General features: G+C 35.9%; 1 protein-coding gene across 1 annotated transcript; it reads left to right on the top strand.

Moving 5' to 3' along the window:
- The first annotated feature begins 13 nt into the window (after positions 1 to 13).
- On the top strand, positions 14 to 25132 carry LOC123529862 (uncharacterized). The gene is made up of 6 exons (XM_045310425.2): positions 14 to 166; positions 5538 to 5915; positions 7012 to 7295; positions 16948 to 17112; positions 17366 to 17614; positions 21209 to 25132. Exons 1-6 carry the CDS (start codon positions 52 to 54, stop codon positions 21494 to 21496), a joined length of 1479 nt encoding a protein of 492 aa, XP_045166360.2. The 5' UTR covers positions 14 to 51; the 3' UTR covers positions 21497 to 25132.
- The last annotated feature ends 919 nt before the right edge of the window (positions 25133 to 26051 follow it).

The following is a 26051-nucleotide window of genomic DNA, read 5'->3' as shown; positions in this document are numbered from 1 at the left end:
TCTGAATACAAAATAATGCAAGTGTAATTTTACGACAATGCAGACGAAAACATGGCTCCCTCGCAAAGTCAAGTTGTAACATTAGCTGCCGGTTCTGCATTGCTTGTCGGTGCTATTTTTACACTATACTTAATACGACGCAGAAATAAGACAGGCGAAATTTCAGGTAGATCTAATTTGTTGAAAATACCTTAGTGCAATCTTGATACTCAATCTTCCTTTAGAAAGTAAATGGGCACAAAAAGTGACAAATTAGCTAAATTACATACAGGGAACTCGCTTATTATTCCGAACCAGTATATTATTCGGGGTCATTTCCAAGCTTTTAAGCAGCCGTTGCGCAAACCCCGAAAGTTATATTTTAGTTTTATATCTAATGCATTCAACTAATCAGGCTGGTAACATTGCCCGATCGGGCTTTCGACATAAAAACTAATTTTTCTTGAAAATTAGTAAAGATATTTCTTTCAAACTTGGTCCATTTATTAAGCATTTCATATGACATAAATTAAAATAAAAATAACTTGGTTGCCTTCAGTTTTGGTAGAATTATTCAGATTTTTATGATGCATAATTTTTAAAGTCCAAAAAAGACATGTTCTAATGCTAAGTTTAAAACAAAAAAGGGTTCAATGGCTTTCTAATGCTCTTAATTATTGCGCTAGTACATGAATGTATATATTTTACTGTGCTTTCACTAACAACATTATAGAAAAATGTTAGTTATAAAAAAATTGTTCATACATCTGCACTAGAAACAAAGTATTAACCTTAAATACATAGAATAAAGGTATTGGCGCACAAGTTTTGAGCAGAAACCCATTGATCCCTTTTCTGTTTCAAACATTTCATTAAAACATAATTTGTTTGGACTTCAAAAATTATGCATCATAAAATTCTGAAAAAGGGAAATAATTCTAAAAAAACTGAAGGCAACAATGTTATTTCTACCATAGTATGCGTCATATGTTATGCTTAATTAATGGACCAAGTTTGAAAGAAATATCTTCATTATTTTTCAAGAAACATTAGTTTTTATGCCTAAAGCCCGATAGGGCAATGTGACCAGCCTGCTAATACCTATCTGATGGGAAAGTCAGTGGCTAGAGAACCAGAATCGGTTCCCTATACAGCGAACTTATTCGTCCGGAACCGGTTCTCTAGCCAAAGTACCATGCATAGGCTGGGGAACTGGAGTTTTATTTCATGCATATAGCTGCCGAAATTCACTTTGTTTCTTTTGGTATGTATCATGCTTGTTATTATCTTAATTAATTTTACATTTCAGCAAGCCATGCCCTTTCATTTATCTGTGTTTACTGTGTCTCCAAAAGTGTAACTGTCTGCCATATTGGAATGATAAAATAAACTAACTAGTATTGAAATCGTCGGCACTGGAGCAAGCCAAAATAAACTTGAAATTAAACTTAAAAGGTACATTACAATAAAAGAAACAGTTAAAACAAATTAAGTAATTTCTTGTAATTATTATTGCGTGATCACAATGTCTTTTCAATTTGCTATAAATCACTTGCAAAAACTGTTGCACATGAAATGCAGAGGTGTTACAAACTGGTATTTTTAAAGTGATCAAGGAATCCGCATGAAGCTTTAATGGCAATTAAACTATTTTGTACATCTGTAAACATGTAATGACGCAAATACAAGTCAGTTTTATTTTATATTGAAATAATCATAGTACATGATTAAAGCAAATAACATTTAAAAATTGCAAAGTAGTTTCCCACACTCATTCCTACTAGTTAATATCATTCCAATATGGCGGACACGGTATATGGCGCGTACACTTTTGGAGACAGTAAATGCAGATAAATGCAAGGGCATGGTAAAATTAATTAAAATAATAATATGCATGTCATGATACTTACCAAAAGAAACAAAATGAATTTCGGCAACATTATGCATAGAAATAGAATTCTGGTTCCCTAGCCTATGCACGGCATTTTGGTTAGAGAACTGGTTTCGGATGAATAAGTTCGCTGTCTAGGGAACCGATTCCAGTTCTCTAGCCATTGCCGACGGGAAAACCTAGTCATACGGGGTCTTTCTTCTTTCTGCATTAATTCTTCAAATGTGTCAAGACTAGACTGACAATCATTAATGTGAAATGAGAAAAAAATCACACCGGAATTGGGAATCAAACCCAGGTCGCTGCGGCAATAAAATTTTTCCTGCATTCTTGTCCAATACACTAGTCCAAATAATAGGACGTTTAGGGACAGCATTGATAACTTTTGACTTTTGCTGTCACGTTCAGCATATCTCCGTTAGGAAATCCCCAGTTAAATCCATCGAGAACATTTTCTGGCATATGTACAAGGTATTTGTTATGATTATATATATACAGCTCTGCTAATGAATTTATGTTGACCTTAAAGCATAATTTCCCCACTGACCTTTTTAGCTCACCTGAGCCAAAGGCTCATGGTGAGCTTTTGTGACTGCTCAATGTCCGTCGTCGTGTGTCGTCTGTCCGTCAACATTTTCTAAAAAAATCTTCTTGAAAACCACTGGACAAAAATACATCAAACTTCACTGGAATGATCCCAGTGTGGTCCCCTTTCAAAATTGTTCAAAGAATTGAATTTCATGCAGAAGTCTGGTTGCCATGGCAACCGGAAGGAAAAACTTTAAACATCTTCTTGTGCAAAACCGCAAGGCGTAGAGCCTTGATATTTGGCATGTGACATCATCTAATGGTCCTCTATGAAGATTGTTCAAATTATGCCCCTGGGGTGAAAAGAGGCCCAGCCTCGGGGGTCCCAAGTTTTACATAGACTTATATAGGAAAAAACTTCAAAAATCCTCTTGTCTAAAACCACAAGACCTAGGCCTTTGATATTTTGTATGTAGCATTGCCTTGTGGTCCTCTACCAAAATTGTTCAAATTATAACCCTGGGGTGAAAAGAGGCCCTGCCCTGGGGGGAGGGGGTCTCAAAATTTTACATAGACTTATATAGGGAAAAACTTTTTCTTGTCTGAAACTGCAAGGCCTATGCTTTTGATATTTGGTATGTTGCATTACCTTATGGTCATCTACCAAAATTGTTCAAATTATGCCCCTGGGGTGAAAAAAGGCCCTGGGGGTCCCAAATTTAACATAGACTTGTATAGGGGAAAAATCTTCTTGTTTGAAAGTTCAAGGCCTAGGCCATTGATATTTGGTATGTAGCATTGCCTAGTGGATGTCTAACTAGATTGTTCAAATTATTCCCCTGGGGTGAAAAGAGGCCCTGCATTGTAGGGCGGGGTCACTTGTTATTTGAGTTATATAGGAATAAATAATTCAAAAATTATCAGATCATATTTCCTAGACTGTTTGATTATAATTACCTGATGACCCCAAGTGATTAGAGGTCACCTGGCTGTGACCTTGACCTACTGACCTACTTTCTTGTTTTTTTAAGATCCAGCTTTCAAATTCGGATGACATGTACAGTTTTGCATACCGATCTTAAAACTGACTTTCAGTTACCATGAATGTGACCTACTGACCTTTCTAATATTTTAGCATCAGTTTGCCATTTGAAACATGTGGCTCATATTACTCAGGTGAGCGATTTAGGGTCATCATGATCCTCATGTTATTTATTTTTATCTTACAAAACAAGACAAGTTATAAACCCAATGGAACAAATATACATACAATACAAAACAATATTTTGACATCTGTAACAATTAAAGCCAAATGACAGAAATTTATCAAAATAATGAAAACATAAATATAAGATTTTATCAAATTTAACTCTTTACATTACCTGTATTAAGACGAATAATATAATATTGTTTCTTCAAATAAGATGCAAAAAGTTCCAAAAACGATAATTCTAACACAATAGTAAATAGCAATTTACGTGTTCATTTCTGCATGGAATGTTACATTCAAATAATTACAGTCAGTCAGTCCAATTATTGAAACAAATTTTATATGTACACAATTTCATTTATATTGTTGTTAAAAAACAAATTTCACTGACATAGCAATCTATGATGAAATGAAATTCTAGAAGGCCTCCTATTAATGAAATTAACATTATATATTATCTACATAAATAGTAGCAATCAATTAGATCTGACACATGTCTAAGCCAAAATTGAAGTTATTAGACAATGTGACAATGCCTTGGTTTGCACACTACAAACCCAGTATATGAGCCCCTCACCTGAAAAGATAAGACAATTTATGAATGGGTATATTAAGATTATATGCATACAAATACGAAATGTGGAATGATATTAAGTAAATTACGATTGTGGTTATTAAAAATTACATCATTCTGTATAAATTTAAAAATAGTAAAATAACAGGCGTCATAACATTACAAAAAGCAATGAAAAAGCAAACTACATTTAGATCGATAGACTGTCATTTATAGTTTAAACATTTACATACCTTTACATTGTATAAATTCTCATTGCTGCTTAGAAGCATCCTCTCACCCAGAAGTGTACCACTTTTATAGGGGTTTGTATGTGATAGGACCCATCAACTATCACTTCATTTCCCAGAGGTTTTTCTTCCAGTTCTTTATGAAATGAAAAGACACAAACATTTTAACTAATTTTCATGTATTCACGAAAGGATTTGTTTGTACTTATACAGATAATTAAAAATAATGCAATGTTTATTTTTTAACTACATAGATTCCTTTTTGTTGCCACTAAAAATTTTGCAAATGTCAATTCATGTTAAATCTGTTTTCATACTATGAATTTCATGTACCAAGAATTTCATATTTACTTGTCTGGTTCATGGCGTGAGCGATTTATTGGCTGATCGTTCCCTACATTCGAACTGGATAATCATGTCAATTTCTGCGGCTGGCAAAACTGTTATATGTAGCTGAAGTGTGGGAGATTCTACATAGATGGCGTGATGTTGATGGTACTAGTGTAAGCAGTATTGACCATTAATGTCTGGTATTGACAACTACAGCTAGTATTGACTGGGATGGTTTTAACTGTTTAAAACTGCCGGTTAAAACACGGGGTAGTTTTAACTGCCCAACATCGTTTACAGACTCGGCACTACATCACATGACTATGACAGACCAAAAGATGCAAGGAAATTCCATAGCAGACATGGGTATTGTCTAATCCCCATGTTGCATCACATTTACAAATCACGTAGCTGTTATGGACTGATAATTATGCCACACTATCTGTGTTAACTTCTCAGCAGGTGTCAAACTTGTAAGGACATCATGAAAATCAAATGATTTGGATTCTTACCACGTTATATTTTCCTCTTCAGAAAGGTTGTTTTGACAAAATCAGAAAAATCACTGACACATATACATTAACTAGAGATGACAAACCCTTGGTGTTTGTTGATTGTCAGCCGAGTCACTAAACTGTGTTTGCTTTTCATTGCGGGACTGCAAATCGTCACTTTACTTGTAGGAAAAAAATAAAAAGTTTACTCTCCAATTCAAAATGTAAGGCTGTTACTTTTGTTAGTGCTTACACAATAGTCTATGACATTATTTAAGTCTACATTGTATTTTTAAAATAGGAAAGCCTAAAACACAGCAGTATGAGCAAGAGGTGAAAGAGGAAACAGTTCCAGTTGAAGTAGTTCCAGGTAGGCGCGGAGAAGGTGACAGTCTTCTTCTAGATACAGGGAGTGGTTCCCCTTTACCTGATAAAGAGGGGCTAACCATTTCTGCATCATGGGCCATACTGAATGATGACGAGTCCCATGCCAGTAGTCCACATCTATCTCCAGTGGACAGTGAGACGAGCATTGTAAATGGCACACAGGATGGAAATAGTGAGAGTCTGTCTATCATAAATGGCACTGACAATGATAGTGTACTTGATAATTTGGATACTACACCATCTAATTCTGTGTTGGAAGCTGGCGACCAGAGCACAATATTGGCAGAAAAAGGTAGGTTTATATAATTAAGTAGAGTCAATGAAAAAGAAAACTTACTTCTGATAAACTAAGTTTGACTGAAAGTTTTTGAACATATTCTCAGTGCAGCTGTGGTCAGATGATGGATTCATTTATTAGTAGGAGAGGGAATTATCTTCAGAATTTATAATACATGTTGTACTTTGTATTGTTAAATTTGAACATGTCTCTTTTTTGCAGAATAAATGCAATTTTAATGTACTTCGGACATTTTCACCTCCGCCACCCCACCAGCTCTCAAAGAAGAGAGCTTATATTTAAAGGTGATTATTGGTGGGTCGGAAAATCGTATGGTTTCGGAACAATAACTAGAGAAAGCTTTTTCTCACAATAGTTATGCAGCATTCGGCTCAATATTGTCTGTGATCAGTAAAGATGACCCAATTGTTTTTTGGGTCAGGAGGTAAAAGGTCAACGCCAATGTGATCATGAAACTGAAAACAGTTTCCACTCAATAACTAAAGAATGCTTTATCCTACAGTCACCAATTGCCTGTGGTCAGTAGATGACCCCTATTGTTTTTTGGGATCAGTAGGTCAAAGATCAGGGTCACAGGCATCTTGAGGCTGAGAATGGTTTCCGCTCAGTAACTTAAAAACCCTTTGGCCAAGTGCCTTCAAACTTAATAATGTGATTGCCAGTCTCTATTTTAATGGGGACAGTAGGTCAAAGGTCAAGGCCACAGTGACACTAAGGCTGAAAATGAGTTTCAGCTAAAAATCTATAGACTGCTTTTGCCTACAGTCCACAACCTTAGAGGATGATTGTCTGTCAGTAGATGACCTATTACGTATTATTTTTTGGATATTAGGTCAAAGATCAGGGTCAAAGTTAATCTGTGAACTGAAAATAGGGCAGACTATCATAGGAGCATATAAGTATAATCAGCTCTTTGTTAGATTACATATTCGCCACCAAATATGCATTGACTGATGCCAACTTTGTATAAACAAAATGAAAAACAGGTGATCATATATATATTTCCAACAAAGTTATGTTTAATTAACAGTTAACGGTTTATTTCTTAATAAAAAGTGTTAATTTAGTGTAATGAAATTTCTCATTTCAGTGCCATTATCTGCCCGTTTGTCCTCCATGGAGAGGGAAACAGTTGCTATGGAAACTATGAATATTCAGTATGAGGAACTCCTCAAAGAGCATAATGAGTCTGAATCTCAAAAATTCTCATCTGAAGAAATTACCGTGGCCCTGATGGCCACACAGAACCCTTCTCAGGGTCTCACAGCTCGCAATGCTGAAGTGTTAGCAGGGTTACTCACATTTGAAGATATTCATCTGAAACATACAGCTGTACAGGGTATAGCAAATTGTGCTACATTTACACATAATCAGGTAAGGAAAAATGATTAATCACCGATTCATCACAGAATATTGAGGCATGTCATTAGATACTACATTTATCGCAGATACAGCACTGGATATAAGATAGGTTATACAGGGTGTAGTTATTAGATAATACATTAATCAAAGATGCCACCCTAGATATGGGGCATGTTATACAGGGTGTAGTGATTAGATAATACATTAATCACCAACCCCACTTAGGATATGAGGCATGTTATACAGGGTGTAGTTATTAGATGATACATCAATCACTGACCCCACACAGGATATGAGGTGTGTTATACGGGGTGTAGTGATTAGATCAGTGTTCTTGTTTATGACATAAAAGTATCTTAATATGCAATAAAATTGGTTTGTACGTAAATTTTTCAAGGCCATTGCGTACATGAAACGCAAAGTAAAAACGGAATTGAACGTTACGAGTTTAAAAGTCAACAAATACTTACCACGATGTCGGAATCCAAAATTTATTTCATTTTCTAAATTTTCTAAAAATAGCACAGAATGACGTAGTCTATGGTCATTCAGTGTTGTATTCAGACTTGTTTAGCATATTGATCAAAATTGCTTCTTCGATGTAAATTATATGTAAACAGCCCGGTTACTGCGGATATTATTGAAAACAACTGACTCACGCATTGCAAACCAAAAGTAATACAGAGTCTTTGGCAAAAAAAGAAAAAACCGCAATCGCCATTTTAGTCAAGTATTGTATGAAATTCTTGTCAAGTATTGTTTTATTTTTAACTCGACTATCTACAGTCGAGACTGCCTTAACGACCCCCTGAATTTAGCGACTCCCTGTCATATGCGACCCTATTTTATGCTCCGGACGCAATTTACTATTAAAAGAGTCTGAATTAAGCAACCCCCTGCCTTACGCGACAAGCGACTGTGAAATCAGGCTCCCGAATCGATATTTAGACCGTTTTCAGCGACTTTGAGACGCTCCCTCGCAAGACTTTACACGATAGAGTTACCGTTCTTTATCTCGCGTGAAGTTGTTTGAGACGAGAACTTATTTGTTTACAAAAAAAGGCTGATGAAAAACATAAAAAAGAACTGTTTTGACATTAGAACAGCGTGTTAAGGCACTTGAATTGCTTGATTAGGGAAAACCAGCGTATAAAGTAGCTGATGAATTCGGAGTCGGTGCATAAATTAACTTTATTCCTGGTGAAACAAAAATATGGCGGTATTTAACAGGAAACGACGAAGTAAACACAGATTAAAGATGCAGTCAATAATCGAATAAATGTCAATGAACAATTAGTACACAAAAATATAAATATCATAAACCTCATGAGCAGTGTGTAAATAGTTCAAATGGAACATTTATATTTTGCTGCTCTCCTTTATTTTCTTGCCAGATCATGAGCTTAAATTTGTTTTATCAACATCATACGAATGATACAAATTATTTGAAATTTATATTTTATCAATATGCAATTAAAGAAATAGTATTTAATCATTTTCCACTCATACCTTAAAAGAGGCCAATATATAAGTATCCGATATTCATGTACATTAATTGGAAAAATATATGAAACCAGCGTCATCCTGTTAAGTGAGACTGTTTTAAGAGACTCCCTGTCATATGTGACCTTTTTCGCTGCTTCCCAAAGTCGGTCTCTTAAAACAGTCTCGACTGTACTCACCCTGGCGTCGGCGTCACACCTTGGTTAAAGTTTTGCATGCAAGTACATATGGCTATCATTTAAAGACATATAGCTTTGAAACTTACTTTTTCTTTTTCTAGGTCAATTACCAACCTCACTGGGTCAAGTCCCATAACTCTGACATGTATTTTGAGCAAATTATGCACCCTTTTCGACTTAGAAAATCCTGGTTAAAGTTTGACATGCAAGTTACTATCTCCAAAACTAATGCAGATATTGAATTGACATTGTGTCTTCGGGGTTATAAAACTAGTTGATAGCATCAAGTCCCATACCTCTGACCTGCATTTTGGCCAAATTATGCCCCCTTTTGGACTTAGAAAATCCTGGTTAAAGTTTTGCATGCAAGTACATACAGCTATTACTTAAAGGCATATAGATTTGAAACTTATTTTTTTCTTTTTCTACATCAATTACCAACCTCACTGGGTCAAGTCCCATAACTCTGACATGTATTTTGGCCAAATTATGCCCCCTTTTGGACTTAGAAAATCCTGCTTCTCGGACAATAATTCGAATAGTCGAGCATTGACTGTCTTATGGACAGCTCTTGTTTAAAGTTACTTTTTATTTCCTTATACCTGTGTTGTGTTTATCAGAACTGGAATACATTTATGAAGTTAAATAAGGTGTTATTTATTGTAAAACATTAGCAATATTGTCAATACTGTAGCCACAAAACCTGGGACTTGATCATATTTGGTTGAAACCCAACATTTTTGGGAGTACCGAGTTCCAGGGACTAAGTGAAATTTTCAGAAAACGTGAACACTGTTAGATAATACATTAATCACCAACCCCACAGGATATGAGGTATGTTATACAGGGTGTAGTTATTAGATAATACATTCACCACAGACTTCACACTAGATATAAGGCATGTTATACAGGGTGTAGTGATTAGATAATACATTAGTCACCGACCCCACACAGGATATGAGGTATATTATACAGGGTGAAGTAATTAGATAATACAATAATCACCGACCCCACACAGGATATAAGGTATGTTATACAGGGTGAAGTGATCAGATAATACATTAATCACTGACCCCACACAGAATATGAGATATGTTATACATGTTGAAGTTACTAGATAATACATTAATCACTGACCCCACACTAGATATGAGGCATGTTATACAGGGTGAAGTGATTAGATAATACATTAATCACTGACTCCACACTAGATATGAGGTATGTTATACAGGGTGTAGTGATTAGATCATACATTAATCACAGACACTACACTGGTTATGAGGCATGTTATACAGGTTGCCATGGTTAGTATCACATAATCACAGATACCACACAGGATATGAGGTATGTTATACAGGGTGTAGTGATTAGATAATACATTAATCACTGATCCCACACTAGATATGAGGTATGTTATACAGGGTGAAGTGATTAGATAATACATTAATCACCGACTCCACACAGGATATGAGGTATGTTATACAGGGTGTAGTGATTAGATAATACATTAATCACTGAAACAACATTAGATATGAGGCATGTTATACAGGGTGAAGTGATTAGATAATACATTAATCACCGACTCCACACAGGATATGAGGTATGTTATGCAGGGTGTAGTGATTAGATAATACATTAATCACTGATCCCACACTAGATATGAGGCATGCTATACAGGGTGAAGTGATTAGATAATACATTAATCACCGATTCCACACAGGATATGAGGCATGTTATACAGGGTGAAGTGATTAGATAATACATTTATCACCGACTCCACACTAGATATGAGGACGGGGCCTCCGTGGCCGAGTGGTTAAGGTCGCTGACTTCAAATCACTTGCCCCTCATCGATGTGGGTTCGAGCCTCACTCGGGGCTTTGAATTCTTCATGTGAGGAAGCCATCCAGCTGGCTTACGGAAGGTCGGTGGTTCTACCCGGGTGCCCGCTCGTGATGAAATAATGCACGGAGGGGCACCTGGGGTCTTCCTCCACCATTAAAGCTGGAAAGTCGCCATAGGACCTATCGTGTCGGTGCGAGGTTAAATCCAACCAAAAAAAAAAAAAAAAAAAGATATGAGGAATGTTATACAGGGTGAAGTGATTAGATAATATGCTATTAATTACAGACACCACACAGGATATGCGGTATGTAATACAATCAAGGTGTAGTTAACTAGCCTAAATTAAAACTTGAGATATTTTGTTCTGGGTATAATTTTTAGCTCGACTATTCGAAGAATAGTCTAGCTATTCTACTCACCCTGGCGTCGGCGTCGGCGTCGGCGTCACACCTTGGTTAAGTTTTTGCATGCAAGTACATACAGCCATCAATTAAAGTCATATAGCTTTGAAACTTATTTTTTCTTTTTCTAGGTCAATTACCAACCTCTCTGGTCAAGTCCCATAACTCTGACATGTATTTTGAGCAAATTATGCCCCCTTTTGGACTTAGAAAATTTTGGTTAAAGTTTTACATGCAAGTTACTATCTCCAAAACTAATGCAGATATTGATTTGAAACTTCAAATGTGTCTTCGGGGTTATAAAACTAGTTGATAGCACCAAGTCCCATAACTCTGACTTTCATTTTGGTCAAATTATGCCCCCTTTTGGACTTAGAAAATTCTGGTTAAAGTTTTGCGTGCAAGTACATACAGCTATTTCTAAAAGGCATATAGATTTGAAACTTATTTTTTCTTTTTCTAGATCAATTACCAACCTCACTGGGTCAAGTCCCATAACTCTGACATGTATTTTGAGCAAATTATGCCCCTTTTAGACTTAGAAAATTTTGGTTAATGTTTTACATGCAAGTTATTATCTCCAGAACTAATGCAGATATTGATTTGAAACTTCACATGTGTCTTCGGGGTTATAAAACTAGTTGATAGCAGCAAGTCCCATAACTCTGACCTTCATTTTGGCCAAATTATGCCCCCTTTTGGACTTAGCAAATTCTGGTTAAAGTTTTGCGTGCAAGTACATACAGCTATTACTAAAAGGCATATAGATTTGAAACTTACTTTTTCTTTTTCTAGATCAATTACTATCCTCACTGGATCAAGTCCCATAACTCTGACATGTATTTTGAGCAAATTATTCCCCTTTTTGGACTTAGAAAATACTGGTTAAAGTTTTGCGTGCAAGTACATACGGCAATTACTAAAAGGCATATAGATTTGAAACTTATTTTTTCTTTTTCTAGATCAATTACCAACCTCACTGGGTCAAGTCCCATAACTCTGGCATGTATTTTGGGAAAATTATGCCCCTTTTGGACTTTGAAAATTCTGGTTAAAGTTTTACATGCGAGTTTCTATCTCCAAAACTAATGCAGATATTGAATTGAAACTTCACATGTGCCTTCGGGGTTATAAAACTAGTTGATAGCAGCAAGTCCCATAACTGATATGCATTTTGGTCAAATTATGCCCCCTTTTGAACTTAAAACTCTTTTGATATTTAACCTTTTTGGGTAATATTTTCCTGCTTCTGTGACAATATTTCGAATAGTCGAGCTTGGCTGTCTTACGGACAGCTCTTGTTTAAAAAAAATTGAGTTTGGCTATTATGTTAAAATAACCATTTTAAATTGTGCTATCAAAGTACTGGTATGATATGTAGGTCCTTTTATACTGAAAAAAAGTCTTATTTTCAAAGTTTCCTACAAGAAAAAGTTTGTTTTTTTCGAAAGCACAATATTGAAAATAAATGATCTTTACAAGTGGTTCAGAAAATATGCATAGGTAGCACTGTAAGAAGAAGTATGGATTCCACAAAAATGACCTTCATTACTTATTGCTCTTTTCCCAGTTCACACAAGGTTAATATTTAATTATCTATAGATTTGTATGTGGGACAAAGAATTATATTAGGTCGGGAAAGTGAATGAAAAAAGAAAGCCTGGAATATCATGCTATATATCTGAGAAATGTGATATTTCCTTTCCATTTAAATCCTGTGATTTTAAGCAAAGATCTATGAAATATTCTAATAAGAACATAGAGCGAGAAGTCCCATAATTTTGCAACAACCACAACACCTACATAATCAATGAAGATTTTTTTTTTTTGCCTTTTGGCTGGTGGCAAGTGAATAGCAGTTTTAATTTGAAAAAAAAATGTTGTACTTTATCCACTGTTATTGAACTTTTTTGTCCATAATTATTAAACTCTGTACTTATTCAAGTATATACTTTGGATTCTTAAATGCATTTATGCTTTCTATAAAAATTTTGGAAAGCCTACATTTATGCATGTATTGCCGAAAATCACCTTTTAAATCATATTTGTATTTATTTTATTATTCTAAGGATGTTTTAGTTTCTTGAACATCTTACCTAAATGTTGTACAAAGGGATATCAGTAATAATTTTTTTGCAGGTGATTTAGATTCAGTTGTAAGATTATGACCATATATATTGATTGTTTTCTGTTACACTATACCTGTATTCTACATGGTGTATGAATAATTAAAGCCACAATACGTCTTCCAGATTATTTCCTCCAAACAGTCATAATGTCAGTCTGTGCTAACAAAATTACTATCCAGCTGCATTGCCATGTTTAATTGCTAAGAAATATTTAGAAAAAGACATATTTCGTTTTTAAGAAAATTTGAATTTTTTCTGAAAAGGTATATTGCTTTATTTAAAGTCAGAAATTACAGAGGAATAGTTTTACTGATATTAGTGTATTGTAAGAGTGTTTAGGTGTTTGATGTGGATGAAAGATATTGTTTTTATTTCATTGACAGTTCATTTTAAGGTTGTAATGTTACTTTCATTTTATTGCCAAATTGTTCATATAGTCAAATAAAATCATTAAATATTTTCCCTAATTACTGGACAGATAAAGCTGAAGTCATGCATTTGTGCTGTAAATTGGATTTTTTTTAAAAAACACCTTATTAATGTCCCAGTTAATTGAAATTTGGGTGCATATAACAGAGCTTGGCATGAACTAACTGAAATTATGTATGCAAAGAAATTGATAAGTTTTGAAGTACCTGTCTACATATTTGTATCTCCAATTAAGAAAAGAATCATCCGCCATCCAGTGTCTAGTATGAAAAGTTGTTAATGTAAAAATCATATCTCGGGATATCTTAATTTTTTAATTTCAAGGTTGAACCAGGTACATCAATGAAGGTTTCAATGTTGTAGGTTTGATGGATGTCAGTTTTACCATTTCGTATTGAGATAGTAAATATGGAATGCTAGATTTTCCATCCTTTCAAAACTTAGTGGTTGGATATTGTTTGTGCTGCCAGTTGTAAGTTTCTTTGTTTTTTTTTTTGTTTATTATGAATGGGTTTATAATAGATCTTTATTATTTGAGTTGGATGTTTTTTTTACATTATGAATATAATACCATACACTTCTAAATTGTTAAGTGACTGTTCTAGGTGCTCACCATTGTTGCAAGGAAATTTTCAATTTTACAGAAGTGAACCATTTTTTTTATCTTTTAAACAGTTTTATCATATAGCAGAGCATCTATTGTTGTACAGTCTAACCTGTGAAAAATGCCATGCTTTAGAAAGCCAATAAATGGTCTTTCTGTGCAGGTGATGTTTATTCACAGGTTCTCTGGCAAGTGTGTCTGTAGGTCTGAAGCCACTTATGTGGAGGAGTTGTCAGCTTGCTTGTATAGAACAAGTCACTACTGGTACCTAAGCCTACAAAGACATATTTTTCTTTACCAGTAAACATTTTGTTTTTATTATTAAGTTAACCTCTCAAACGTTATTGGTCTTCCATATGGTGTTCCCTCAGGAGAGGTTACATTGTATTTTATAGACTTATTGAATTCTTGTGTGTTAATGTTTACGTTAATGTAAAGAGCATGCAAGACATGCAAAGCTATATCCCCAGGTTTCTATATTTAGCAAATCTAAGACAGTTAGTGCATTAGGTAGGTAACAGCTGTCAGCTGGTCAATACCAGTCTAATTAGTTAATGCATGCTGAAAGCAAATGTAAATACTATATATAAGGAAATGGTTAGGTTTTTGGTGACTTTGAACATTTTGATGAGCCTGGTGATTCCAGTTAAAGGGTAGTTCATGATAAAAAGGTAAGATTTTGATCAGTTTTTTTTAACAAAGTTCAGAAAATAGCAGTATTTATTGGTTATGTTATTTTTACAGTAATAAACAGTATGGTACAACATAGGACTTTTCTGTGTAACCAAGAAACAATACTTCAAAGGTTATGGTATTTTTATTAGCTCACCTGAGCACGAAGTGGGGCAAGCTATTGTGATCGCTCACCATCTGGCTGTCAGGCGTCACTTTCCTTCAAAAAACATCTCCTCTGACACCATTTGGTGGTGAAACTGTCGGCCTGATTTTGTAGTAAATTCACACAAATGGTCCTTGTGTGATCCTCTACCAAGAAAATTCAAATTATTCTGATTTCTCAAAAAACATGACTGCCAGAGGGCATGGTCACTTTTCCCTATATAGTGGAAACTGTAAAAATCTTCTTGTATGAAACTGCTGGCATGGTTTTAAAACAGTTTCACACAAATGGTCCTTGTGTCACCTTCTACAAAGATTGTTCAAATTATTTTGATTTGTCAAAAAACATGGCCGCCAGGGAGAGTTGTCACTTTCCTTATGTGTACATTTTGGAAATTTGAAAAAATGTTCTTGTCAAAAACAGCAGGCCCAATTTTAAAACAATTTTACACAAATATTGCTTGGACATTTGAAGTGTGATGTAAGGGTTTGACTGTCTACCGTAATTGTTCAAATCATTGCCCTAGGTTAAAAAAAAATGACCATGCCCAAGTGTGTGACATGTATATAATACAGGCTAATATAAAAGAAACTTTGAATATCTTTTTCTCTGAAACCACAATAGCTAGAGCCTTGATATTTATGTAAACCAAACTCTGTACTTGTACCATTACATTATACAAACACACTTGATGCCTTTTACACAGGTTTGCATTTTAGGGTCAGTGACCCACTTGTTATATTCCCTGTCTGAACCTTTTTGTCCAAAACCTGTGTTCAGCAACATACAGCCAAAATAGTGACAACTATTGTTGTTTAAAACTTCTAAAATTGTGAATCAGTGGACAGAAAGAATATTGTAATTATTGTTATATATATATATATATATATATATATATATATATATATATATATATATATATATATATGCATTGTATTGGGTTTTTCTGATAGAATCTTGTCAGTGTCAAAATGTTAATTGCCAAATTGAAGTTAATTAGTTGTTGTTTTTTTCCATGAGAAATTGATTTTAAGTCTTTAATCCTGATTTGAAATTTGAGGCTATTAAGTACAACAACAAAAATTAAGCAGTTAGATGTGAAACAGGTAAGCAAGTGTTGGAGCAGTAAGTATTTATTTATAAAAAAGATATATTGTTGGACTCGTTATCATCAGCATCATATAGGAGAGCTGCACTTGTTATGAACAGGATGGTATGGACTTTGTTAATTTTACCCGGGAATAAAAACACTATCACTTCTGGGTCTGAAATTTAGACCTGAAATTGCAATATTTGAAGTTGCTATAATTTCTGTTTAATCTACATTTGAGCCGCCCCATGAAAAAACCAACATAGTGGCTTTGCAACCAGCATGGATCCAGACCAGCCTGCGCATCCACGCAGTCTGGTCAGGATCCATGCTGTTCACTTTCAAAGCCTATTGCAATTAGAGAAACTGTTAGCAAACAGCATGGATCCTGACCAGACTGCGCAGATGTGCAGGCTGGTCTGGACCCTTGCTGTCCGCAAAGCCATTATGTTGGTTTTCTCATGGCGTGGCTCATATAATTATTCAGTCACAAAATTAGAGCAAAAAGCAAAAAGAAAATGTTGCATAACAGGCCCAAGTGTGAATTCTGAACTTGGAATGAAAAGGTAAGGATTACACTTGCTTTCTTACACTCTGAAAATATATACCTGATGGTTTGATATTTGTTACATATTGTTCATTTTAGAATGTGTTACGAGAACAGGGTTGTCTTCCTCGTCTTGCCAAACTGCTCGAGCTTCAGCGCATGGCGATGTGGTTGAGGCATTCTGGTGCCACGACATCTGTGTCAGTCACGATAAATGCTGTGACCAATCTAGCAACAAATGAACAAAATAACAAGGAAATGGAGGTAGACATTAATTAATTTTTCCTTTCGCTAAATTTTTTTTTTTTTTGTAGATTTTATAAAGTGATAGTTTGTAAAGGAACCATAGTGCCTGGAATTGGACATACTTGGTAGACTTGTCAAGAACTCCTTCCAGAAATGTTTTTTTTTTTTAAAATGATGTTAAGTATCAAATTATGATAACTTTAAACAGAATTAAAACCATGTTCAATGAAAAATGGACAAAAAAATGACATATATGTATTGTGTATTTCAGTCTTGTGTTCCTACACTAGTTGACATTTCCCTGGACAAGGATACTGGCGAGGCTATTTGCCTATCCTCGCTCCAGGCCCTCACTAACCTGTCCCTGACGTGCGAGCATCATGGCCAGTACACTCGTGTTGTACAGCGTTTGTATGAGTTCTTACAGACAGGGAAAAATGTGATACGGTTACAGGCATTGAAGATTCTTGTCAACTTGTCATGTAACCCTGATTTGGTACCTCATCTGTTAGCTGCAAAGGTAACAGTGTCTTTGAATTAGTATGAAAGTATTTTGCATTGTTCAAATGGACATTTCTACACATCAGATACCATAATGATTATAATTTTTTATACGACCATTTTGAAAAAAAAAGCAGTCATATTATGTGATGGGGCGTCCGCCAATTTGTCATAATTCGTGTCTGGAGCATAACTTTATAACCCTTAAAGTTATTGACTTTAAACTAGGCATATAGGTAGATGGTGATGAGACAATGTGCAGAGTAAAAATTTAGCTAAAAGGTCAAAATTGGCCATCATATTTTGTGTCCGGATCATAAGTAAATAACCATGCAAGGTATTGATCTCGATGTGCAGAGCACATGAATCAGGTCTGTAGGTCAAAGGTCAGGGTGACAAATTGAGCTCAAAGGTCAAGTTTGTCTCATATTTTGTGTCCGGAGCAGGAATTGTTAACCAGTCAAGGTATTGACTTTATTTTTGAGATGTAGGTAGGTGGCAATGTAACGATGTGTAGAGTGCTTGAACCAGGGTGGTAGGTCAAAGGTCATGGTTACAACAAGGACAAATCTGCCCATCATATTATGTGCCTAGAGCATGATTTAAAAAGTATTTTTGGTACTGACTTGAAACTTGGAATATAGGCAGAAGATGATGAGACGATGTGCAGACTGCAGTAATCTACATTACACCACCTGCCACCCATTTGCCCCGCCCCCATCCCCACTAAAAAAAAAGAAAAATCAATTAGCTTCTTAATCTTTAATATCCTGTCATCACCACAGCACACACACAAACACATACACACCCTGCTTCCCCCTCCCCACCGACCAACCATCCTCCAACCCCCATCCCTTTTTTAGCTCTATTCAAAGAATAGTAGAGCTATTGGACTCACCCATGCGTCGGTGTCTGCGTTGGCGTCCGCATCGGCGTCCCGATTTGGTTAAGGTTTTGTATGTAAGCTGGTATCTCAGTAACCACTTGTGGGAATGGATTGAAACTTCACACACTTACTCACTATGATAAACTGACCTACATTGCACAGGTTCCATAACTCTATTTTGCTTTTTTACAAAATTATGCCCCTTTTTCAACTTAGAAATTCTTGGTTAAGGTTTTGTATGTAAGCTGGTATCTCAGTAACCACTTGTGGGAATGGATTGAAACTTCACACCCTATTCACTGTGATAAACTGATCACATTGCACAGGTTCCATAACTCTATTTTGCATTTTTACAAAATTATGTCCCCTTTTCGACTTAGAAATTCTTGGTTAAGGTTTTGTATGTAAGCTGGTATCTCAGTAACCACTTGTGGGAATGGATTGAAACTTCACACACTTATTCACTGTAATAAACTGACCTACATTGGACAGGTTCCTTAACTCTATTTTGCTTTTTTACAAAATTATGTCCCCTTTTCGACTTAGAAATTCTTGGTTAAGGTTTTGTATGTAAGCTGGTATCTCAGTACACACTAATGGGAATGGATTGAAACTTCACACACTTGTTCACTGTCATGATCTGACATGCCCTGTGTAGGTCCCATAACTCTACTTTGCATTTTTTGTCAAAATTATGCCCCTTTTCTCAACTTAGAAATTCTTGGTTAAGGTTTTGTACGTAAGCTGGTATCTCAGTACTCACTAATGGGAATGGATTGAAACTTCACATACTTGTTCTCTTTCATGATCTGACATGCACTGTGTAGGTCCCATAACTCTACTTTGCAATTTTTTCAAAATTATGCCCCTTTTTCGACTTAGCAGTTTTTGGTTAAGTTTTTGTATGTTAGCTGGTATTTCAGTATCCACTTATGGGAAAGGATTGAAACTTCACGCACTTGTTCACTTTATGAGCTGATAAGCTCTGAAGGTTCCATAACCCCTTTTCCCATTTTTACAAAATTATGCCCCTTTTATCGACTTTTGTATTCATTCAATTGACAAGGCTGTTGAATAGTCGAGCGTTGCTGTCCTCCGACAGCTCTTGTTTTATTTATTGTCTTGCCCTTAAATTTTCCATCCTGTCACTGCAACAAGCAACAATCCATGTTACCCCAACTGTCATTACCCCCCCCCCCCCCCCCCCCCAAAAAAAGAAGAAATCATTTAGTTTCTTCACCTTAAGTAGTATCCTGTCACTACACACACATACCCTGCTACCCTCCACCACCCCCAAGAATTTTTTTTATCATCTAGATTCTTGCCCTTAAGTATCCTCTCACCACCACTGCAATTCCTCCCCCTCCGTCATGTGTGGTCCTTAATTATGCCATTTACATAGTGATTTTGATGTATTACTTTGAACGAGATATCTTATTATCCTTAACAAAATTATGTATAAGGCACATAACCTCAAGGTGTAAAACTATTGTACTCATCCATTTGTAATCAACATAGCATCATCGTCTTTAGTGGCACCCCATTTTGGTTAAATTTTGTGTCTAAACTTGTATCTCAGTAACTACTTGGGATGGATTAAAACTTAACACTGTTTCATTATGATAATCTAACATGTAATGTACAGGTCTCATATCATCATTTTGCATGTTGACAAAGGTATGCCCCTATTTTTAACTTTGACTATTCAAAGAACTCTACTTTGCTTAGTATAAAGATATGCCCATATTTTTTGACTTAGCAGTTTTAGTTTTTTAGCTGGACTATTCAAAGAATAGTAGAGTTATTGGACTCGCACGTGTCTTGGCGTTGGCATCCTAATTTGGTTAAGTTTTTGTATGTAAGCTGGTATCTCAGTAACCACTTGTGGGAATGGATTGAAACTTCACGCACTTATTCACTTTGATAAACTGACTTACATTGCACAGGTTCCATAACTCTAAGGTTTTGTATGTAAGCTAGTATCTCAGTACCTACTAATGTGAATGGATTGAAACTTCACACACTTATTCACTGTCATGATCCGACATGCACTGCACAGGTCTCATAACTTTGCTTCGCATTTTCTCAAAATTATGCCACTTTTCCAACTTAGCAGATTTTGGTTAAGTTTTTGTATGTAAGCTTGTATCTCAGTATCCATTAATGGGAATGGATTGAAACTTCACACACTTGTTCACTGTTATGATGTGACATGCAGTACATAGGTTCAATAACTCTACTTTGCATTTGTACAAAATTATGACCCTTTTTCAACTTAGCTGTTTTTGGTTAAGTTTTTATATGTAAGGTGGTATCTCAGTACCCACTAATGGGAATGGACTGAAACTTCACACTCTTGTCCACTGTCATGAGCTGATAAGCACTGTGCAGGTTCCATTACCCTGTTTTGCATTTGTACAAAATTATGCCCCTTTTTCGACATTTGTATTCATTCGATTGACAAGGCTGTTAAATAGTCGAGCATTGCTGTCCTCCAACAGCTCTTGTTATGAATGCTGGTTTCTAAGTAACAACTAGTTTGATAAATTGAAACTTCACACACTTGTCCACTGTGATGATATGCTGTGCTTTTCACAGGTCCCATATGTCACAACATTGTTTGCTGTTTTGTCTTATGTTATGTTTTGGTTTAATCTGACAAAATAAATATTTTTAGTATGAATTTGTTTACCAGTATACACAAAAAAATGCATATCTTTGTTATAGGCTCCAGAGGGACTTCTTGTTTACCTAGAACCTGCAGAAACTGATGATGCTATAATACTCCGATTTGTGACTTTACTGGCTAATATACTGCAAGTTGTTAAAGACAAGAATATTACGTCTTCCTCTCTACCACCGGACGATAAGGCTGCATCGCCGGAAACAATGTATTCAGCTTTATTTGGTATTAGTACTGTAGGCAACTTGAAAAACAAAGTGTTCTTATTGTGTAAACATTCAAATGAGGATGTGAGAGCACAGTCTGCAAGGGTATATAACTACTTAAAGTAGGTCAAGGATCTTCTGAATAGTGTGTGTACAACTACCGCAAGTTATACTAACATTGCATACTGCAAAACTACCAACCAAACTGTGTTATAGTAACCTCATTCATAATATTTGTTATAGATATATTTTGCCATAAATACTGTATATGGGAAAGTTGAAATGTATAAATTTCAGTATAAATTTGTAGAATTTTGTAAACTTTAAATAAATATTATGTTTTGTTAGCTCACCTGTCACAAAGTGACAAGTTGAGCTTTTGTGATCGCGCTGCGTCCGTCGTCCGTCCGTGCGTGTGTCCGTCCGTGCGTAAACTTTTGCTTGTGACCACTCTAGATGTCACATTTTCAATGGGATCTTTATGAAAGTTTTTTCAGAATGTTCACCTTGATGATATCTAGGTCAAGTTCGAAACTTGGTCACGTGCCATCAAAAACTAGGTCAGTAGGTCTAAAAATAGAAAAACCTTGTGACCTCTCTAGAGGCCATATTTTTCACAAGATCTTCATGAAAGTTGGTCTGAATGTTCACCTTGATGATATCTAGGTCAAGTTCGAAACTGGGTCACGTGCCATCAAAAACTAGGTCAGTAGGTCAAATAATAGAAAATCCTTGTGACCTCTCTGGAGGTCATATTTTTCATGGGATCTGCGTGAAAATTGGTTAGAATGTTCATCTTGATGATATCTAGGTCAAGTTCGAAACTGGGTCACGTCTGGTCCAAAACTAGGTCAGTAGGTCAAATAATAGGAAAACCTTGTGACCTCTGTAGAGGCCGTATTTTTCATTGGATCTCCATGAAAATTGATCAGAATGTTCATCTTGATGATGTCTAGGTCAAGTTTGAAACCGGGTCAACTGCGGTCAAAAACTAGGTCAGTAGGTCAAATAATAGAAAATCCTTGTGACCTCTCTAGAGGTCATATTTTTCATGGGATCTGCATGAAAATTGGTCAGAATGTTCATCTTGATGATATGTAGGCCAAATTTGAAACTGGGGCACATCCGATCCAAAACTAGGTCAGTAGGTCAAATAATAGAAAAACCTTCTGACCTCTGTAGAGGCCATATTTTTCATGGGATCTGCATGAAAATTGGTCAGAATGTTCATCTTGATGATATCTAGGTCAAGTTCGAAATTGGGTCAACTGCGGTCCAAAACTAGGTCAGTAGGTCTAAAAATAGAAAATTCTTGTGACCTCCCTAGAGGCCATATTTTTCATGGGATCTTCATGAAAATTGTTCAGAATGTTTACATTGATGATATCTAGGTCAAGTTCGAAACTGGGTCACGTGCCTTCCAAAACTAGGTCATTAGGTCAAATAATAGAAAAACCTTGTGACCTCTCTGGAGGTCATATTTTTCATGGGATCTGTATGAAAATTGGTCAGAATGTTCATCTTGATGATATCTAGGTCAAGTTCGAAACTGGGTCACGTGCAGTCAAAAACTAGGGCAGTAAGTCAAATAATAGAAAAACCTTGTGACCTCTGTAGAGGCCATATTTTTCATGGAATCTGCATGAAAATTGGTCAGAATGTTCATTTTGATAATATCTAGGTCAAGTTTGAAACTGGGTCACATGTGGTCAAAAACTAGGTCAGTAGGTGAAATAATAGAAAAACCTTGTGACCACTCTAGAGGCCATATTTTTCATGGGATCTGTATGAAAGTTGGTCTGAATGTTCATCTTGATGATATCTAGGTCAAGTTCGAAACCGGGTCAACTGCGGTCAAAAACTAGGTCAGTAAGTCAAATAATAGAAAAACCTTATGACCTCCAGGTCATATTTTTCATGGGATCTGTTTGAAAATTGGTCAGAATGTTCATCTTGATGATATGTAGGTCAAGTTCAAAGCTGGGTCACGTGCCGTCAAAAACTATAATAAAAAAACCTTGTGACCTCTGTAGAGGCCGTATTTTTCTTGGATCTCCATGAAAATTGATCAGAATGTTCATCTTGATAATATGTAGGTCAAGTTTGAAACTGGGTCACATGCGGTAAAAAACTAGGTCAGTAGGTCAAATAATAGAAAAACCTTGTGACCACTCTAGAGGCCATAGTTTTCATGCGATCTGTATGAAAGGTGGTCTGAATGTTCATCTTGATGATATCTAGGTCAAGTTTGAAACCGGGTCAACTGCGGTCAAAGACTAGGTCACTAGGTCTCAACATAGAAAGACCTTTTGACCTCTCTAGAGGCCATATTTTTCAATGGATCTTCATGAAAATTGGTCAGAATTTTTATCTTGATGATATCTAGGTCAAGTTCAGAAGTAGGTCACATGAGCTCATAAACTAGGTCACTATGTCAAATAATAGAAAAAAACGACGTCATACTCAGTTCATGTGGGGGCAGGTGAGCGATTCAGGACCATCATGGTCCTCTTGTTTTTATATATTTTATAAGCTAAATGTAACAAAGTTGTTTTTATACTTACCAGTTTTTATGCCCCTTTAAAAAGACTAGGGGATACATTGTTTTGCTAATTTTGCCAGTCTGTCTGTAGACCATTCAGTTTCAGCAGTATACTTTAGCCTACAGTGGTCAAATTTCACAAACAATTGTTTGATGTCAGCAGATGATGCCTATTGGTTTGCGAGTCAGTAGGTTAAGGTGACAAGTGACCTTGAAACTGAAAATGAGCCACACCATGAGAAAACCAACATAGTGGCTTTGCGACCAGCATGCACATCCGTGCAGTCTGGTCTGGATCCATGCTGTTCACTTTCAAAGCCTATTGCTATTAGAGAAAGTGTTAGCGAACAGCATGGATCCTGACCAGACTGCGGATGCTGGTCGCAAAGCCACTATGTTGGTTTTCCCATGGCATGGCTCAAATGGTTCAAGGTCAATGACTGGAGAACACACAGGCCTGCAGTGCCAAAATTCATTCATTTAATAATTGCTTGGGGTCATTAGTTAGGGGATTGTATTAGTAGGTCAGAAGTCAAGGTCACAGTGACTTAAAGACAAAAACGATGTCTTATTGATAAGTAGAGAGCACGTCAACGTATGACCATTGAACTTCCTAGGATATGAAGGTCAAGGTCAGAGTGACCCCAAGCCTATAGATGGTTTCCAGTTACTGTCAGTATTTAGAGAATATTAAGGCTAGTGACTATTCTACTTCATAAAGTGATAGCTTGTTCTTACTGTGTTTGAGTCCATTTGCCAAAGACCAGGGCCATTGCGCGCTTTAACGCTGTAAATGACATACCCTGTTACCTCTGACAGGCCAACATGAGGGAAGTACGTGTTTATCAAACTGCTCCTGTTGTCTTGTTAAACTGTATAGCTTTGTTGATAGCGAGGATGGTTGAGATATGTGTTGTTATTGATAGTTGAACTCATTGCCAGAGTTGAACTCTGTAAGAAACTGACATATGTGTAAGAGACTGACATATGTGTAAGAAACTGACATATGTGCAAGAGACTGACATATGTGTAAGAAACCGACATATGTATAATTACTATTATTTTACATGTTTAATGTTATGCCTTGTCACTAAGTGTAACAGGAATGTTTTTGTTCATTATTGAAAGTCCTGTGTTGAATGACCTGTTTCATCATAAAGTTGCTCTTTTTTATGAATTTCTGTTTTTGTAGCAAAATAAAGCGATTTGGTTGTTATAAATGTTTATAACTAAATTGGAGACTAGTTGAAACATTTCCTGAATAAAATGTTACTGAAGATTTCTCTGTACAATGCACAGTTGTTTTCCCTCGATCAGGTACACCACCAAATTGTGGGTGTTTAAGATGATTTTCAACTTCAAAACAAGTTTATGATTATTTGCCATTGCAGTTAAGGGAAAATAGTGACAGAAAACAGAGTTGTCTTTTCTTGAAAATGATCTATCAATTTCCTGTAGTTGATGTTTATTAATGATTTGTAAGGGGGGGAATTTACATATGAGCCGCACCATGAGAAAACCAACAGTGGCTTTGTGATCGGCATGGATCCAGACCAGCCTGCGCATCTGGTCAGGATCCATGCTGTTCACTAACGGCTTCTGTAATTGCAATAGGCTTTGAAAGCAGACAGGATGGATCCTGACCAGACTGCACGGATGCGCAGGCTGGTCTGGATCCATGCTGGTCCCAAACCCACTATGTTGGTTTTCTCGTGGCACGGCTCAATTATGTAGGTTAATGTACAACAAAGAGATTAAGATAAAACATTGGGTATTTTTGTTTGTTTTGTTGTAATAAAGTTGAATTATACCACCAAAGTCTTTGTCTATGTCAAAAATTATACATGCATAATTTACTAAATGTTGTTAGTCAGATTTTGGTCAACAAGATCTAAAGTAATGAATTTGCTTGAAACTTAAATAGCGGATCATTTACATCTATATTTTAAGGCGAAATTCCTTTGAAATATAAGTTTGTAAAATTATTATCTTCCTTTGCCTATCTTGGTAGACTGGAAATAAATGAGTTTAGAAGCTACGTGCTATTGAAACTTCCCTTTTGTTCAGATTGTTAAAATATCCAATTATCGGTGGAAACCATGTATTAACCTAGAAGTTGTAAATTTAAATCCACTAGAA

This window comes from Mercenaria mercenaria, chromosome 13, assembly GCF_021730395.1.
Source record: "Mercenaria mercenaria strain notata chromosome 13, MADL_Memer_1, whole genome shotgun sequence".
Taxonomy (NCBI): Eukaryota; Metazoa; Mollusca; class Bivalvia; order Venerida; family Veneridae; genus Mercenaria; species Mercenaria mercenaria.
Note: the sequence above shows the minus strand (reverse complement) of the source record. Positions and strands in the feature narration are given on the sequence as shown.

What these genes read in the sequence shown, in the direction of transcription:
- LOC123529862 (XM_045310425.2), top strand. Translation starts at nt 52, where the DNA reads ATGGCTCCCTCGCAAAGTCAAGTTGTAACATTAGCTGCCGGTTCTGCA. An exon ending in TAAGACAGGCGAAATTTCAG is followed by an intron (nt 167 to 5,537) that starts GTAGATCTAATT and finishes TTTTTAAAATAG; the next exon opens with GAAAGCCTAAAACACAGCAG. An exon ending in CACAATATTGGCAGAAAAAG is followed by an intron (nt 5,916 to 7,011) that starts GTAGGTTTATAT and finishes TTCTCATTTCAG; the next exon opens with TGCCATTATCTGCCCGTTTG.